This window comes from Bos taurus, chromosome 10, assembly GCF_002263795.3.
Source record: "Bos taurus isolate L1 Dominette 01449 registration number 42190680 breed Hereford chromosome 10, ARS-UCD2.0, whole genome shotgun sequence".
Taxonomy (NCBI): Eukaryota; Metazoa; Chordata; class Mammalia; order Artiodactyla; family Bovidae; genus Bos; species Bos taurus.
Window position 1 is genome coordinate 64,810,754 of NC_037337.1, and position 18,552 is coordinate 64,829,305.

The 18,552-nt window shown below is 42.7% G+C and overlaps 1 protein-coding gene across 4 annotated transcripts in view; it reads right to left on the minus strand.

The window, feature by feature from the left end:
- Nucleotides 1-327: 327 nt before the first annotated feature.
- Nucleotides 328-18,552, minus strand: part of SQOR (sulfide quinone oxidoreductase) — a 64,407-nt gene continuing 46,182 nt past the window's right edge. For 3 of the 4 annotated variants that reach the window (XM_015473181.3, XM_024997369.2, XM_015473182.3), the window contains 6 exons: nucleotides 17,243-17,437; nucleotides 15,000-15,209; nucleotides 4,289-4,472; nucleotides 2,576-2,643; nucleotides 1,891-2,069; nucleotides 341-655 (listed from right to left, as the gene is read on the minus strand). In XM_015473181.3, coding sequence (XP_015328667.1) covers nucleotides 598-655; nucleotides 1,891-2,069; nucleotides 2,576-2,643; nucleotides 4,289-4,472; nucleotides 15,000-15,209; nucleotides 17,243-17,437 — 894 coding nt within the window. In that variant the 3' untranslated portion in view covers nucleotides 341-597. 4 annotated transcript variants of the gene reach the window in all.

Below are 18,552 nucleotides of genomic sequence, written 5' to 3' on the forward strand. Positions count from 1 at the left end.
CAGCACGAGCACTCCCTGTGTCCGTCACGGGTTGGGAGAACGTGGCCTCGGCACGAACACAGTGGAGGAGCAGAGGGGCAGCAGCCAGTCCCCTGTGCCCCCACAGCACCAGCTCTAGGCCACATGTCTTCACAGCCTTCACAGGCACTGTTTCAAATAATACTCTCCCTGGAAATAACTCTTGTTTTTATAAATCCAGACAGGCTCTGGTGAAATTATGCCAGCTCTCAGTTGAATAGTCAAAGTAGGTAACAAGTAAACTATCCCACCACCACAATCTTTTCCTCCCTACAGCTAGAACTTTTCATACCACCAATCAAGATCAAATTTTCTCATAGAATCTCAATCAGTGGGAGTTTTTATTTAAAAAATAGAAGTCTATTTTTTCATTTGAATGTTTCCAAATAATTAAGCTTGTCCTGAGCAGCCTGCATGGGAGCTGCCTGGAGGGACTGAGATGGGAGGCATTTGGTCACTGTCATCCAGCAGTAAATTCTTTATGGTGTTGGGTTTTGAGTTCTTCGTGCTGCTCTTGGCAATCCATGGCTGTGATTCTGGTCCAGAAGCCACCCAGGGAGAGCAAGGGCTGGGCCATCCTTAGCTCTTACCCAGATGGAACAATTTCCGCAGAAACGCTGGTCCTCCCCAGTAGCCCCTGTAAGAAATGACACAGAACAGTTCCTTGCATCAGAAAAAGGGGGTGACTTCAGGCAGCAGGATATTTAAAGAGAAGCCAGGCTGCTCACAGACACTGTTTCTCAGGCTATAAAGCAAGACTGACAGCAAGGTAGAAAGAACCCATGTCTAGGAGGGTGTAACTGACCTTAACACTGACTTGCTATGTGAGCCTGGACATACTGACTCAATTCAGCAAACCTGTAACAAGCCTCTACTACGCGCAAACTGCAGTCCTCTCTACCTTGAGCAGCTCATAAATTAGGTACAGGTCCAGGTTTCCAAACCTACTGGCATTTTGGACCATATACTTCTGAATGGTAGGGGACAGTCCTATTCAGCAGCATCCTTGGCCTCTGCTCACTAGATGCCCGTAGCATCCCCTCCAGCTGTGACAACAAAATATATCTCCAGATATTGTCACATGTCCCCTGGGGAGCAGAATCATCCCTAGCCGAAAAACACTGGTGTCTACATTTTGACTTACTTTTCTCAAAGGGTTTGGGAAAGTCAAATGAGATTTTTTTTTTTTGCAACAATGAAGAGGAATTATTAAGTTTGTCACTGTTTACTTATTGAATGCCTACGATGGACCTGTCTCTTTATATATTGTCTTATTCATCCCATCCTGTGAGGAAGACAGTGTTCCTTTCATTTTGCAGGTAAGACACTTAAACACAGAGAGTTTAAGCAACTTGCCCTAGGACGCAGAGCTGGTAGGTGGCAGATGTGACTCAAACACAGGTCTCCAAAGCTTAGCTCTTAATTAGTATGTTTTCTTTTTCTTATAATAAAAACAAAATTAAGGTGGCAGATGATAAAGTACTTGACAGGTCAAAGTGATTCACTATGATTATGATGATGATGATGGTGTATCCAGCAGCAAGAGAGTGCCAGAACATGAAAGACAGGAGAACTGGTCACTGCCGATTATAAAAAGAAGAGGCTGTGTCCTTGGGTGGGTGGTAGCTGTGCTATGGCTCCTTCTCTCACCCAGGGCAGCCTCTTGCCCACCACGTCTGGCTGAGGCTTCAGAACCCTTCTCAGACTGCCATTACCAATCCTTGAGACATGACTTAGCAAGGTACATCCCCTTTGCCCATCCTGCTCAGGGTCATATCTCCTGAAGCTGGAAGGCCTCCTTGAAACAACCCCCCTGTACAGGCTGTTGCAATCTGCTAACAGGTATGCCTCTCCCCCAGGTGACGTACTTACCTCAGCATCAAATTCCAATACAGGAACGGCATCATGTCAGCCTTCATGAGGTACATGGAAAGTCTCTCTTTACTCTGGTCAAAAGGGAAGGTTTCCAGGGGCTCAGCGTTGTAGTTAAACTCCGCGAGAATCACACGGTTGTAGCCAGTCACCAGTGGACACGACGTGTAGCCATCATACTGTGATTGAGACAGAGTTGGAAAGCGGCTTTTTTTCATGTGCTATCTAGACACCTTGGCTTCCCAGGTGACTCAGATGGTAAAGAATCTGCCTGACAATGCAGGAGATGCAGGTTCTACCTGGGTTGGGAAGATCCCCTGGAGACAGAAAGGGCAACCCACTCCAGTATTCTTGCCTGGGAAATTCCATGGATGGAGGAGCCTGGCTGGCTACAGTCCATGGGGTCACAAAAAGTCAGACACAACTGAGCGACCAAACAACAACCACCTAGACATCTTAGAACTTATCATTTACTCTGAGCAGTGGTAATGTTTTCCTTTTTTGTATATTCTACTTTTTGTACAATGAAAATATAGAAATTATATAGCAAGGATATACTAAAGGCAAAAATTGAAGTGCCCGTAATAGAGAAACCAATTAAGAAAGCAGCAAAATTGTGGGAAAAGTTTTCATGAGGAATGGAAGATGCTAAGTTGAGACAGTGATTCTTATAAGGCATACAAACCTTCTTCACTGGTGTTTGATTCTTCATAATCAGAGAAATTGTTCTGTCAAGTATTCCTGACTGGGCAGCTATATAAGAAATGGAAAAGTCAGAAAATCAGAAGTGTCTAGATTTTCCAGGAAAACTAATTTGCGAATAATTTTAACGTGAAGAAGTTAAGAAGGCTCCAAATCCCATCCGTCTAGATTGTAACTAGAACACAACTCAACCCAGTGATGGACTGTAGCTTCACCAAGGACCAGACAAACTAACAGGACAGGCTCCTGAGGTGACACAGTGGGAGGCACAAACACACAACCCGAATCTGATCACAGGAAACTACCAGACAATTCTAAACTGCGGTATTTTCCATATAACCAACCAGCACTCTTCAAAAATGTCAATGTCATGTAAGTGAAAAAATAAATGTCAGAGGCTTGTTCTAGATTAAAGAAAACCAAAGAGACATGGCAATCAGTGTGGAGTGTGGCCTTTGGCTCACAGATTTAAGGGGAATTGGGGATGGTGGGAGGAAGAGTGGATAGGCAAAGCTAAAAAGGACATATTTAGAAAAACTGGAGAAATTCACAATGGGTTGTATTGATGATTTCATAATGTAATGTTCAATTTCTTAGACATAAAAATGATCTTGTGGGTATAAAGGAGAAAGTCCTTTTTCTTAGGAGACAGAAGTTGAAGTGTTTGAGGGTGAAGTATCATGATGTCAAAATTTACTTTCAGATGACTTTTAAAAAGGTACATAGAGTGATCAAACAAAATATTCATTTATTGGATAATTATTATATTGGTCACAAAATATGAATAATTGGTTAATACCTGAAGGGTATATGGGTATTCATTGTACTTTCAAAGTTTTCATAGGTTTGAGATTTTTGAAATGAAAAGTTTGGGGGAAATGACTATAAATAATAAGAAGGACATTCAGTGGATTTCCTAGAATGCCTTTCTTAGGTTGATATAGTCAACAAAAGTAACACATGTTCTGTGGGTATGTAATTCACACGAAACGCTCCCATACCCACCGGCAGGGAGGTTCGTGTTTTATAGCATCTAAAAAAGACAGTTCGTGTCTACAGAAAACAGAATCCAAAAGGCAATTCTCTCCATCACTGCTAGAGTGGAACATCGACGTGAAGAATTTAGTTGCCCAGGCTGAGGCCTTAATCGTGTACCAATCAGGGCACTCTTCACTGTATCTGTCTTAACACAGCAATTTTCTGCTCTGCAAGCTTTCATTGACTTGCATGTGTTTTCTGGGGAAACAAATGCTTCCCTAGTTTTACAGTGTTTCAGGCAGAAGAAAAACAGCCAACCTGCCCAGCATCAGCGATGTTCCAAAGAAGACCACGGATGTGAGCACGGTAGTATGAGAAGTTAACAGAATTCTAGAGAGCTGGAAAAGTGGCACCACTCTCTCCAATGTCCCCCTCCCCTGAAAACCACCCCTCTGACCCAGAAAAGGCAGATGAGGTCATGCTACTCTGGTGCAAAGCATTCAACAGATACTGTCTTCTTTACACAACACTAGGTTCATTGACAACACTTCTGTTTTGGGGAGGCCAAAGGCGTTTTTAGGCACAAAAGTTTCTTCATTAATATAATTAGTATATAATGAAATGCTGCTGGTGTCCAAGTTTTGTTTTTGTTATGGCGGTGCCTTAGCAGAAGGCATCCATGCTTTGAGTGAGAAGGGAACATAGCTCAAGGCCTTACCTACGGCGGCAGCGGTCTTTGATGTCGGCAGGTTGGTACAGTCCCCGATCCCAAACACATTTGGGTACCGCTTGTGCTGCAGAGTGTCTTTGTCCACGTCCACCCAGCCGGCAGCATCAGCCACAGGACTCGTCTTAAGGACATCTGGTGGGCTCATGGGTGGTGTAACGTGAAGCATTTCATACTGCAAAAAAGGAGAGCATCCAAATGTGTTTGTTCCATTATTTCCATAGCCCCACAGGCTCTGGCCCCGACTCCCTGACACACACATGGACTATGGCTGCACAGAGCACTGTACAGTTAGTGCTCGTACTGGTCCACATGCTTGCCAAGATCATCCATGCTCCCGTGCAAGGCAGTGATAAAATAACTAACATGGTCTCCTGGTACAGAGTTCATGGGATCCCTTTGGCAGCTGGCATGGGGGAATCTGAAAAACTGGAGTGAACTTCACTAACATTTTGAAAGAACTCATTGATGCTTCTACCTGTTACTGAAATGAAGCGGGTGATGTATCTCAGCTGCTGTCTTCCTGACCCTCGACTGATGACTTGTAAAGTCTGGTTACACCAGGTTTACTCTGCAAAGAGGTTCTCAGAGTGCGTAAAACTTGTAAAAACCCATGTTAGGAGCTGATAAGTGAGCACCATTCTCAAATATGAGTCAACTCTCAAAACACGAAAAGGAAACCATCAAACACCAATTTAAGGTGAAATAAAGGCAGCAAGAATATTGGCTAGCACAATGAAGAAGGAGGGGTCTGATTCAGTATTGGGTTTACTGAACTGCGTAGGAGGCAGGATGGATTTTTTTCCCCAAAAAACCTTTATCAAGGAAGGCTACCCTTGGCAATTAGGCACTGACCCAACCTAATCAGTTCTGATGGCTCATGTAACTCTTTTGTTTATGTGATATGCTTGTTTGTTTGTTTACATAATATTTTGTAGTTTATTCTATTTCTTTTAACCAACTCCATCTAGCAATTTCAACTTGATTAAGTGTTCATAAAACATTTCATTACAGTGAAAACTTTAGCATCTTAGGACAATCCTAACCTTGCGATAGTCAACAGCCCCTGATTTTCATAACAAGTTCTGCATCTTCACCAGGGCCTGGGAGTCATGATAGCAGAGGGAGTTAGGGCTGTGACTTATATTTATTCCCACTCTCAGTTATGAGCTTAGTCAGCCTTAAGGTGGAAGAAGTGGAGCGAATGTGCAGTGCTTTGCAAAGTACTCTAGTTGGCTCTCTAGTGGCCTGGGTCCCTAAGGCTGCCTGTTAATTTACATGCAAACTGAGCACATGTCTGCAGGACAGCAGATGGAATAGTCAACAACCATCATCCACCAAATTATTAAGGCCATGTCTGTATTTCTGAAGTTAAGCAGAACTGAGGGCCAAATCTTATTAGCATCATCTCTATCTATTAGAGTTAATATGTGCTTGAATTTCACAAATACACATGAATTTCATACATCTTTTCTAGAAGGGAGGTTAAATATTTCCACATAATCATCATAAAGGGATGACATTTTACTTGAGCAAAAGAACTACTAGGGTCATTTTATAGATTTGTTGGAAATTAATATTGCCATTCAGTTATAGCTTGTTTTTTATCAATTATTTCCATAAACTGAATCTAGTGAATAACATGGTTCTCCTTCATTAACATAAATAACCTATTCAGAGTAGTGGTGTTCAAAATTTTATGTTTATAAAGAAGATCTGTAGAAAATTCAGGTTCCCGGGCCCTACCACCCCAAGATCCCAATCCATTAGGTCTGGGAGAAGAACGGGAATGTGTACTTTAACAACCTCCACCCCAATGATTCTGAAACATGAAACCTGTAGATGACAGTATTAGAAACTCTGGCTTAAAGGAACAGGTTCATTTATAATGAAAAATGAAATGCTATTACTTAGTCACTTCACCTTTCCTATAAGGAGATGCACTGTACTGGATAATCTCCAAAATCTCTTCTAGTTCTAGGATGCCATGATATAAAACAAGTTCAGATCTCTAAAAACGGGAGACTTGGGCCAGTTCACAAGCTCTCTATGAAGGATCAGAGACTAGAGACTTTGGGTACATTTAATTCTTTACAGGAGTGGTGCTCAGTCCTGATTACACATGAGAATCATTAGGGGAACTTTGGAAACTCCCGATCCTCAATCCAGACCCCAGACCAATTAATCAAAATCTCTGGGAGTTAGACTCAGGCATCAGCATGTTTTGAAAGTCCTCTGGGTGATTGAAATGTGCAGCCAGAGCTGAGAGTCACTGCTCTAAAGCCTTTCGGTAGATTTTTTGAAATTCATATTTTAAACAGTAGAATTAGGTCTGAAGAGAAAATCTAATCTAAAAGCCTATACTTCAAAAGGGACACAAATAATCTTCTTTCTTTATAAACCCTTCAGAAGAACTATCAGTTCAGTTCAGTCGCTCAGTCGTGTCCAACTCTTTGCGACCCCATGAATTGCAGCATGCCAGGCCTCCCTGTCCGTCACCAACACCAGGAGTTCACTCAGACTCATGTCCATCAAGTCAGTGATGCCATCCAGCCACCTCTGGATGGCTGTCATCCTCTGTCATCCCCTTCTCCTCCTGCCCCCAATCCCTCCCAGCATCAGAGTCTTTTCCAATGAGTCAACTCTTTGCATGAGGTGGCCAAAGTATTGGAGTTTCAGCTTTAGCATCATTCCTTCCAATGAACACCCAGGACTGATCTCCTTCAGAATGGACTGGTTGGATCTCCCTGCAGTCCAAGGGACTCTCAAGAGTCTTCTCCAACACCACAGTTCAAAAGCATCAATTCTTCAGTGTTCAACCTTCTTCACAGTCCAACTCTCACATCCATACATGACCACAGGGAAAACCATAGCCTTGACTAGACGGACCTTTGTTGGCAAAGTAATGTCTCTGCTTTTGAATATGCTATCTAAGTTAGTCATATCTAGGTTACTCCTTTCCTTCCAAGGAGTAAGCATCTTTTAATTTCATGGCTGCAGTCACCATCTGCAGTAATTTTGGAGCCCCAAAAAATAAAGTCTGACACTGTTACCCCTGTTTCCCCATTGATTTCCCATGAAGTGATGGGACCAGATGCCATGATCTTTGTTTTCTGAATGTTGAGCTTTAAGCCAACTTTTTCACTCTCCACTTTCACTTTCATCAAGAGGCTTTTTAGTTCCTCTTCACTTTCTGCCATAAGGGTGGTGTCATCTGCATATCTGAGGTTATTGATTATTTCTCCCGGCAATCTTGATTCCAGCTTGTGCTTCTTCCAGTCCAGCATTTCTCATGATGTACTCTGCATATAAGTTAAATAAGGAGGGTGACAATATACTGCCTTGACATACTCCTTTTCCTGTTTGGAACCAGTCTGTTGTTCCACGTCCAGTTCTAACTCTTGCTTCCTGACCTGCATACACATTTCTCATGAGGCAGGTCAGGTGGTCTGGTATTCCCATCTCTTTCAGAATTTTTCACAGTTTACTGTGATCTACACAGTCAAAAGCTTTGGCATAGTCAATAAAGCAGAAATAGATGTTTTCCTGGAACTCTCTTGCTTTTTCCATGATCCAGCGGATGTTGGCAATTTGATCTCTGGTTCCTCTGCCTTTTCTAAAACCAGCTTGAACATCAGGAAGTTCACGGTTCACGTATTGCTGAAGCCTGGCTTGGAAGAACAATAACCGTTTATTTATCCAAGTCCCTATCTGCAAGCCTCAACTAACCACGGCACAGCAGAGAACCAGAGAGAAAAGGACCTAATAACAAAATTAAGTTCATGCACTCAAGCTCATACACTTGGTGCATAAAAATATGCTGTGGGCCCTCACACACCACCCATCTGCTTTTACTTTACATAGAATTTAATGAGTTTGGCTATCTCATTTTCCAGCCAATAAAAAGATTAGAAGTAGCAGTTTTAAAATGCTGGAGCTAGAAGGATCTCCCAGTCACAACTGCCTGACAGCTAGGAAGGAAGAAAACAAGAAAACTACAAAGAGGATGCACACAAAATCAAATAACAGAGTAGATGGACATCCTTTCATAAGAGGATAATTAGCCCTAAACAACCCAGTAGGCCCTAGATGCATAACTATATAAGAGCTACTCAAAATGATGACCGTGAGCTGGGGCAAGGAGACAAGCCTGGGACATCCTAGGACACCAGAAAGCAAGGAAGTGCTCAAAAATGTAATGGGGACATGTCACAAGGACATTAAGGGCCATTCTGAAAGGGTTCCTGCTGACCCAATCTGGGACAACTTGAGCACCGAAATACTTAAGGACAGAATGAATCATAAACTGAAATGAAAGTATCTGCTGACATATCAATAAACAAGAAATGTCACAGCCATCAGCAATTTCTGGCCTCCAAATACGAATGAGGGCTCCCAAAACTGCAATCCAGTGGATGCAGCCACCCCCCCAACCCCCCCGCTGACTGCTGAGGAGCTGGGGGAATGAAGAAGCAAGGTGAGCAAGGAAACAGGATGGGCCCCAGATAGCTGAGGTGCTCATGAAAGGAATGAATCAGTGAGCCCAGAAGCTTGCATCTTCCCATACACAGAATGCTGAATTCCTTAGCTTGCTACCTGATTTTTGATGTTCAGACTGCTTGCTCCCTTTGTTGAAAACCTGTATATAGCCTGACTTCCCCTCCTGCCTCCACGGAGCAGTTTTCTCAGAGCTACTGCTGTCTGCCTGACTCAGAGTCCTAAACATTCCCACCAAATAAAATAACTCTCTACTTTTAGGTTGTGACTATATAAATTTTTTTTTAAGTGACTATATGTTTTAGTTGACAAACCAGTGGGGGAAAATACAGGCATTCATAAGTTCATCAGTTCAGTTCAGTCGCTCAGTTGTGTCCAATTCTTTGTGATCCCATGAACCGCAGCACGCCAGGCCTCCCTGTCCATCACCAACTCCCAGAGTCTACCCAAACCCATGTCCATCGAGTTGGTGACACCATCCAACCATCTCATCCTCTGTTGTCCCCTTCTCCTCCTGCCCTCAATCTTTCCCAGCATCAGGGTTTTTCAAATGACTCAGCTCTTCGCATGAGGTGGCCAAAGTATTGGAGTTTCAGCTTCAACATCAGTCCTTCCAATGAACACCCAGGACTGATCTCCTTTAGGATGGACTGGTTGCATCTCCTTGCAGTCCAAGGGACTCTCAAGAGTCTTTTCCAACACCACAGTTCAAAAGCATCAATTCTTTGGCAGCTTTCTTCATAGTCCACCTCTCGTATCTATACATGACTCCTAGAAAAACAATAGCTTTGACTAGACGGATGTTTGTTGGCAAAGTAATGTCTCTGCTTTTTAATATGCTATCTAGGTTGGTCATAACTTTCCTTCCAAAGAGTAAGCATCTTTTAATTTAATGGCTGCAACCACCATCTGCAGTGATTTTGGAACCCAGAAAAATAGTCAGCCACTGTTTCCCTATCTATCTGCCATGAAGTGATGGGGCTAGATGCCATGATCTTCGTTTTCTGAATGTTGAGCTTTAAGCCAACTTTTGCACTCTCTTTCACTTTCTCAAGAGGCTCTTTAGTTCTTCTTCACTTTCTGCTATAAGGGTGGTGTCATCTGCATATCTGAGGTTATTGATATTTCGCCCAGCACTCTTGATTCCAGCTTGTGCTTCTTCCAGCCCAGCATTTCTCATGATGTACTATGCATATAAGTTAAATAAGCAGGGTGACAATATACAGCCTTGATGTACTTCTTTTCCTATTTGGAACCAGTCTGTTGTTCCATGTCCAGTTCTAACTGTTGCTTCCTGACCTGCATACAGGTTTCTCAAGAGGCAGGTCAGGTGGTCTGGTATTCCCATCTCTTTCAGAATTTTCCACCTAAGTTCATACTAATAATTAATTGGGAAGGGAGAGCTTTTGCTGATAGGATGCCAAGAATCTACCAGTACAGGTGGAAGGAATGCTAGACTGGAATATCATTTTGCAACCACCATAGTAAAGACTGGATTAGGCAAAAATCATCAATGGATGCTAAATCTATTGGGAAACTTTAATGAGTAGGGAGTAGGGTGTTTGCATGGTCTTAGAGTGCCCCTGTCCTTATTAGTAGCAAAAAAGAAAAAGAATAATAATTCTCTACAGTGAAGATACTGGACCATATCTGGACTTGTGATCAAAATGAATATCATCAAGGGGCAGATGAGCACTGTGTGCTTTCTAATGTGTTATCCTAGAAAGACATCACTTATGCAGCATTTCAGCCCAAAATGCCGAGCCTGAAACTCATCACCAGGAAACACAGACAAACCCAAAACGAGGACACCCTATTAAAAAATAAAAGTCAGGGAGGGAGCTGTATTATTTCAAAATGCAGGGTCATGGAAGACAGAGAAAGGCTGTAGAAATGTTCCAGATTAAAGGACGCTAAAAACACATGACAATTAAATGCAATACCTGCCTGTAGACCAACTTCTGGAGGACAGGAAGTACTATAATACTATTCATCAATCAACAAAACTTGAATACAAATCATAGATTAAAATATTGTATCCTTGCTAAATTTACTGAATTGATAACTGTAATGTGGTTATATAAGAGAATACTCCTAACTCTTAGGAAAATTATGGTGAAATATTTAGGGGTAAAGGGCCATGACACATAAGGTACATGAGTGTGTGCTAAGTTGCTTCAGTTGTGTCCAACTCTTTGCGAACCTATGAACTGTAGCCCACCAGGCTTCTCTGTCCACGGGATTTTCCAGGCAAGAACACTGGAGAGGGTTGCTATGCCCTCCTCCAGGGGATCTTCCCAACCCTGGAATCAAACACCCATCTCTAGTGTCTCCTGCATTACCAGGCAGGTTCTTTACCACTTTACCAGCCTGGTGGCTCAGATGGTAAAGAGTCTGCCTACAGTGTGGGAGACCCAGGTTCAATCCCTGGGTTGGGAAGATCCCCTGGAGAAGGAAATGGCAACCCACTCCACTATTCTTGCCTGGAGAATCCCATAGATGGAGCAGCCTGGCAGACTACAGTCTAAGGGGTTGCAGGGAGGCGGACAGGACTGAGCAACTTCACTTCTTTACCACTAGCACCACCTGGGAAGCCTGTGATGTACATAACTCACCTTTAAATGCTTTAGGGAAAATATATTACATTACATTATATTTATATATAGAGAGAGAAGCAGTGAAGGCAATGATAAAGCAATGGGGTAAAACTCTGCAACAAGTGAATCTAGGTAAAGGCTATACACAGTTTTCTTTCTACTATTTTTATTTTTGCAACTTCTCTAAGTTTAAGATTATTTCCAAATGAAAGTTTTTTAAAATTATGACCTTGAGTCATTAGCAGCATTTTAAATGATAGTCACTACACACCAACAACACAAGAGAAGACTCTACACATAGACATCACCATATGGTCAACACCGAAATCAGAGTGATTATATTCTTTGCAGCCAAAGATGGAGAAAACAAGACCGGGAGCTGACTGTAGGTCAGATCATGAACTCCTTATTGCCAAATTCAGACTTAAATTGAAGAAAGTAGGGAAAACCACTAGATCATTCAGGTGTGACCTAAATCAAATCCCTTATGATTATACAGTGGAAGTGAGAAATAGATTTAAGGGACCAGATCTGATAGACAGAGTGCCTGACGAACTATGGACGGAGGTTCGTGACATTGTACAGGAGACAGGGATCAAGACCATCCCCATGGAAAAGAAATGCAAAAAAGCAAAATGGCTGTCTGGGGAGGCTTTACAAATAGCTGTGAAAAGAAGAGAAGCGAAAAGCAAAGGAGAAAAGGAAAGATATAAGCATCTGAATGCAGAGTTCCAAAGAATAGCAAGGAGAGATAAAAAAGCCTTCCTCAGCGATCAATGCAAAGAAATAGACGAAAACAACAGAATGGGAAAGACTAGAGATCTCTTCAAGAAAATTAGAGATACCAAGGGAACATTTCATGCAAAGGTGGGCTCGATAAAGGACAGAAACGGTATCGACCTAACAGAAGCAGAAGATATTAAGAAGAGGTGGCAAGAATACACAGAAGAACTGTACAAAAAAATCTTCATGACCCAGATAATCACGATGGTGTGATCACTCACCTAGAGCCAGACATCCTGGAATGTGAAGTCAAGGGGGCCTTAGAAAGCATCACTACTAACAAAGCTAGTGGAGGTGATGGAATTCCAGTTGAGCTATTCCAAATCCTGAAAGATGATGCTGTGGAAGTGCTGCACTCAATATGCCAGCAAATTTGGAAAACTCAGCAGTGGCCACAGGACTGGAAAACGTCAGTTTTCATTCCAATCCCAAGGAAAGGCAATGCCAAAGAATGCTCAAACTACCGCACAATTGCACTCATCTCACATGCTAGTAAAGTAATGTTCAAAATTCTCCAAGCCAGGCTTCAGCAATATGTAAACCATGAACTTCCAGATGTTCAAGCTGGTTTTAGAAAAGGCAGAGGAACCAGAGATCAAATTGCCAACATCCGCTGGATCATCGAAAAAGCAAGAGAGTTCCAGAAAAACATCTATTTATGCTTTATTGACTCTTCCAAAGCCTTTGACTGTGTGGATCACAATAAACTGTGGAAAATTCTGAAAGAGATGGGAATATCAGATCACCTGACCTACATCTTGAGAAATATGTATGCAGGTCAGGAAGCAACAGTTAGAACTGGAATGGAACAACAGACTGGTTCCAAATAGGAAAAGGAGTACGTCAAGGCTGTATATTGTCACTGTGCTTATTTAACTTATATGCAGAGTACATCATGAGAAACGTTGGGCTGGAAGAAGCACAAGCTGGAATCAAGACTGCTGGGAGAAATATCAATAACCTCAGATATGCAGATGACACCACCCTTCTAGCAGAAAGTGAAGAGGAACTAAAGAGCCTCTTGATGAAAGTGAAAGAGGAGAGTGAAAACGTTGGCTTAAAGCTCAACATTCAAAAAACTAAGATCATGGCATCTGGTCCCATCACTTCATGCGAAATAGATGGGGAAACAGTGGAAACAGTGTCAGACTTTATTTTTGGGGGGGCTCCAAAATCACTGCAGATAGTGATTGCAGCCATGAAATTAAAAGATGCTTACTCCTTGGAAGGAAAGTTATGACCAACCTAGATAGCATATTCAAAAGCAGAGACATTACTTTGCCAACAAAGGTCCATCTAGTCAAGGGTATGGTTTTTCCAGTGGTCATGTATGAATGTGAGAGTTGGACTGTGAAGAAAGCTGAATGCCGAAGAGTTGATGCTTTTGAACTGTGGTGTTGGAGAAGACTCTTGAGAGTCCCTTGGACTGCAAGGAGATCCAACCAGTCCATTCTGAAGGAGATCAGTCCTGGGTGTTCATTGGAAGGAATGATGCTAAAGCTGAAACTCCAATACTTTGGCCACCTCATGCAAAGAGATGACTCATTGGAAAAGACCCTGACGCTGGGAGGGATTGGGGGCAGGAGGAGAAGGGGACGACAGAGGATGAGATGGCTGGATGGCATCACTGACTTGATGGACATGAGTCTGAGTGAACTCCTGGTGTTGGTGATGGACAGGGAGGCCTGGCGTGCTGCGATTCATGGGGTCACAAAGAGTCGGACATGACTGAGCAAATGAACTGAACTGAACTGAACTGACATACCATTTAAGAATGGAAAGATGTAGGCAATACATTTTAGAGAGAGCTTCCAATAAAAAGCTTAAACTGTGAAGTTCTGATGTTTAGAAAATTAATCTTTGGCTCACTTCAAAATTTCCATTTATGGAATCCTTCATTCCTCTAAAAAGGCTGGATGAATGAAATGTGACTGTGTACTGTTTCCTCACTGCTAACAGCTCTTGCCAAAATGATATAAACAAATGATGCTTCTCTGCATCTTCTTTGGATGCCTTTACATCTTGTTCTTAATGTACTATTCCCACTTCACAGAAGAAACAGATGCACAGAAGCCAAGCCCACATACAAAGACTAGATCTCTCCAAGTAGGATGTGGCTCTGCCAGATCTTTCAAGGATTTGTAAGCATTTCCTTTGATGCACAGGTATGAGATGTTTAAAGACATCCTCTTTCACAGGTAAAAGATATCCATCATTCCTGAACTACCCACAAGCAGGCCTGGCTGTCACAAACCATGAATGGAGACAATCACTATATCCTGCACTTAAGAAGCCCTTCCTGAACTCTAGGCAACTAAAGTTGTGAAATGTTTCTGGCTGCCTCAAATGACTCCGTGCCAAAAATACAGACACAAAACAGGATAAAAATTCACTTGGTACCAGTATATGAAGGCTTCTCTGGTGGCCCAGTGGTAAAGAATCTGCCTGCCAAGTAGGAGATGTGGGTTTGATCCCTGGGTCGGGATGATCCACTGCAGAAGGAAATGACAACCCACTCCAGTATTCTTGCCTGGAAAATCCCATGGACAGAGAAGCCTGGTGAACCACAGTGCATGTGTCACAAAGAGTCAGACACGACTGAGAGACTAACAACAACAGTAGATGAACCCTCCTCATCTCCCATGGACACAACCTCTTATCTCTTCCTCTTCCCCATTTGGCTCCACCTTTTCCCATCACAACCTTAAGATGCTCATTGTAACCAGCCTCCCAAGCACAGGACAATGATGGACAAAAAAGTGGGGCCCTCAGTGTCGCCTGCGTCCATGGCACTGCTCAGCTGATAGCTTCGCCTCCACACTCACTGAAATCACTTGGGTCTCTCCAGGTTTGTCCAGATTCTCAAAAACAGCCTCTTGCTTATCAGCTCGGACTTCAATGAGATTTTGCTTGTAGTTAACGGTGAGGGCCCTCTCCTGGATAATCTTCTGTAGGGCATCTGCATACTTCTTGACCCCAAAAATGGCTCCAAGAGAAGTGTTGAAAATGATATTGGCCTTGGGTCGCTTTCCAGTCTGAAAAAAAGAAAAACATAGAAACAATCAACATCAAAGCATTTACTCCAACCACCCTTTTTTTTTAACCTAGACAAGCCTTAAAACCCTCCAGAGACCTCATCAGCTTTCTCCATCACTATGCACTGGTGGGATGAGGTGTGGATCACAGCCTCCTCCTCCTTTAATCTTCCATCAATGACACAGCACCTCAGTCCAACTTGATTCAGGGGCTGAGGTGGACCCTGTTCAGTGAGGTCCAGAGATGAAAGTCAGGTCCAAGGGAACATATACCTGAATTGTTTATTCATGTGTTCATTTGTTAATTCACTCAGTAAACATTTAATGAGGTCCTATTTAATTAAACATTTAATGAGGTACTATTCTAAGTGCTCCACATTCGCTGGATCATAGAAAACACAAGAGAGTTCCAGAAAAACACCTACTTCTGCTTTATTGACTATGCCAAAGCCTTTCTTCAAGAGATGGGAATACCTGACCACCTTTACCTGCCTCCTAAGAGATCTGTATCCAGGTCAAAAAGCAACAGTTAGAACCGGACATGGAACAACAGACTGGTTCCAAATTGGGAAAGGAGTACATCAGGGCTGTATATTATCACCCTGCTTATTTAACTTATATGCAGAGTACATCAAGAGAAATGCCAGCCTGGATGAAGCACAAGATGGAATCAAGATTGCTGGGAGAAATATCAATAACCTCAGATACACAGATGACACCACCCTTGTGGCAGAAAGTGAAGAGGAACTAAAAAGCCTCTTGATGCAAGTCAAAGAGGAGAGTAAAAAAGCTGGCTTAAAACTCAACATTCAAAAAACAAAGATCATGGCACCCAGTCTCATCACTTCATTGCAAATAGATGGGGAAACAATGGAAACAGTGGCTGACTTTATTTTTCTGGGCTCCAAAATCACTGCAGATGGTGATTGCAGTCATGAAATTAAAGGATGCTTATTCCTTGGAAGAAAAGCTATGACCAACTGAGACAGCATATTAAAAAGCAGAGACATTACTTTGCCAACAAAGGTCCCTCTAGTCAAAGCTATGGTTTTCCAGTGGTCATGTGCAGATATGAGAGGTGGACCATAAAGAAGGCTGAGTGCCGAAGAACTGATGCTTTTGAACTGTGGTGTTGGGAAAGACTCTTGAGAGTCCCTTGGACTGCAAGGAGATCAAACCAGTCAATCCTAAAAGAAATCAGTCCTGAATATTCATTGGAAGTACTGATGCTAAAGCTGAAGCTCCAATACTTTGGCCCCATGATGTGAAAAACTGACTCATTTGAAAAGAACCTGATGCTGGGAAAGATTGAAGGCAGGAGGAGAAGGGGACGACAGAGGATGAGATGGTTGGATGGCATCACCGGCTCAATGGATATGAGTTTGAGCAAGCTCTGGGAGTTGGTGATGGATAGGGAGGACCAGCATGCTGCAGTCCATGAGGTAGCAAAGAGTTGGACATGACTGAGTGACTGAACTGATAGTATGATTATAACCATGTTAAAAAATAGGGAAAACAATGGAAGTACATATCAAATTGATAACAGTAGCTATACCAAAGCAATTGGATTATGAATGACATCTTTCTTCTATTTTGCAAACTTTCAGTTACATAAATTTATACATGTGAAATAAAAAATAAAAATTGATGCTTTCCAATTGTGGTGCTGAAAAAGACTCTCAAGAGTCCCTTGGACAGCAAGGAGATCAAACCAGTCAATCTTAAAAGAAATCAACCCTGAAAATTTACTGGAAGGACTGAGGCTGACGCTGAAGCTCCAATACTTTGGAGAAGTGAGCAGCAGAGGAAGAGATGGTCAGAGAGCATCATTTACTCCATGGATATGAATTTGAGCAAACTCCAGGAGATAGTGGAGGACAGGGAAGCCTGGTGTGCTGCAGTCCATGGGGTTGCAGAGTCGGACACGACTTAGCAACTGAACTACTAAATTTAGAAACAAAAATGGTATTTTGACATGGATAAAAATAATATCACTTCTGCCCTCCTTGCCCATCCCTGGAAAGGAAGCATACCTTCCTGAAATAGGCTTCTGATAAGTACATGATCTTCTGCGGGGCCCCGGCGCACTTCACTGGAGTGTTAGGGAAGGTAAAGATGGCATTGCCCTCCTTGAAGTCCTGCAGAGCTTTCCATGTCTTCTCCACTGTCCTCACTGAGTAATTGGACCCTATTTTGGGATGGGCAAAACCTTCAGGGAGGCCTTTGATCTGCAACAAAGCACACAAAGAAATTATTATTTAACAAAAGTGAAAATGGAATCTGTGTTTAGAATCCTTCTTGGCTGTCATTTCTACCACCTCTCATGTATTTCAGCACAATTTTGAGCCTCCTGGACTCACACACAGTGGTGCTAGCAGGTGAGTGAGGGGTCTGCTAATCCCAGAGCTGTGGGGCCTGCAGTCATCTGCCAAAGTGGAGAACGGGCAAGGCTGAAGGGAAACCCTGGGCCTCTGTGGCCTGGAGACCAGAATTTGAACCTCTCTTCCCATCATCAGAGTGAGGACAAGAAGCCAGCCTTACTTCCTTTGTGGAGAACAAGTTTTCTTATTAGGAGGGAGAAGAACAACAGGCAGAACCAAGAGCCACACTATCAGCAATAACAAAATTAAATTACCCTGTATAAGGTTGGACCAGGCCAAGCGCTTAATAAAAGCAGCAAAGGCAGGAAATTAAAAGCATGGACTTGAAAACCTACAGACTCCAGTTTGAGTCCTAGCTCTTCCATTTACAAGCACTGTGATCCCCAGTAAATGGCCCAGTAAATCAGGTAGTGGGTCTCAAGTGTGGTCCCCAAAACAGCACCACATGGGAACTTGTTATAAATACAGATTACCAGACCCTAGCTCAAACTCACTGGATCAGAAACTCAGAGACAAGCCCAGAAATCTGTTTTAACAGGCCCTCCAGGTAATTCTGATGCTCACTGAAACGCTTATGTTCATCATCTGTGATATGGGGATAAAAGTAACTGCTCTGTAGGATTGCTGGCAAGAATAAAGAGACCACGGTATAAGACGACTAGAAAAATGGCACGTGTATGGTACATGCTCTGTACACGTCAGCGTATTCCTGTCAGGAAGATTAACTGGGTCCTTCTCTTAAATGTGAGAAGGTTCATATAACACAATGGAGATGGGAATGAGTGAGTTAAGAGACTCAAGGATGATCAGAGAACCATCAAAAACAGTCTCAAGATGAGCAGTCTTTCAAAACCTCTCCAGGCTGAAGGGCACCCACTCGTGACTCATGGAATCACCCAACACCTATTCCTCAAGTCTCAGGGAAAGAGTCCTGTGGTCTCCTCCATTACATGTTAACAGCC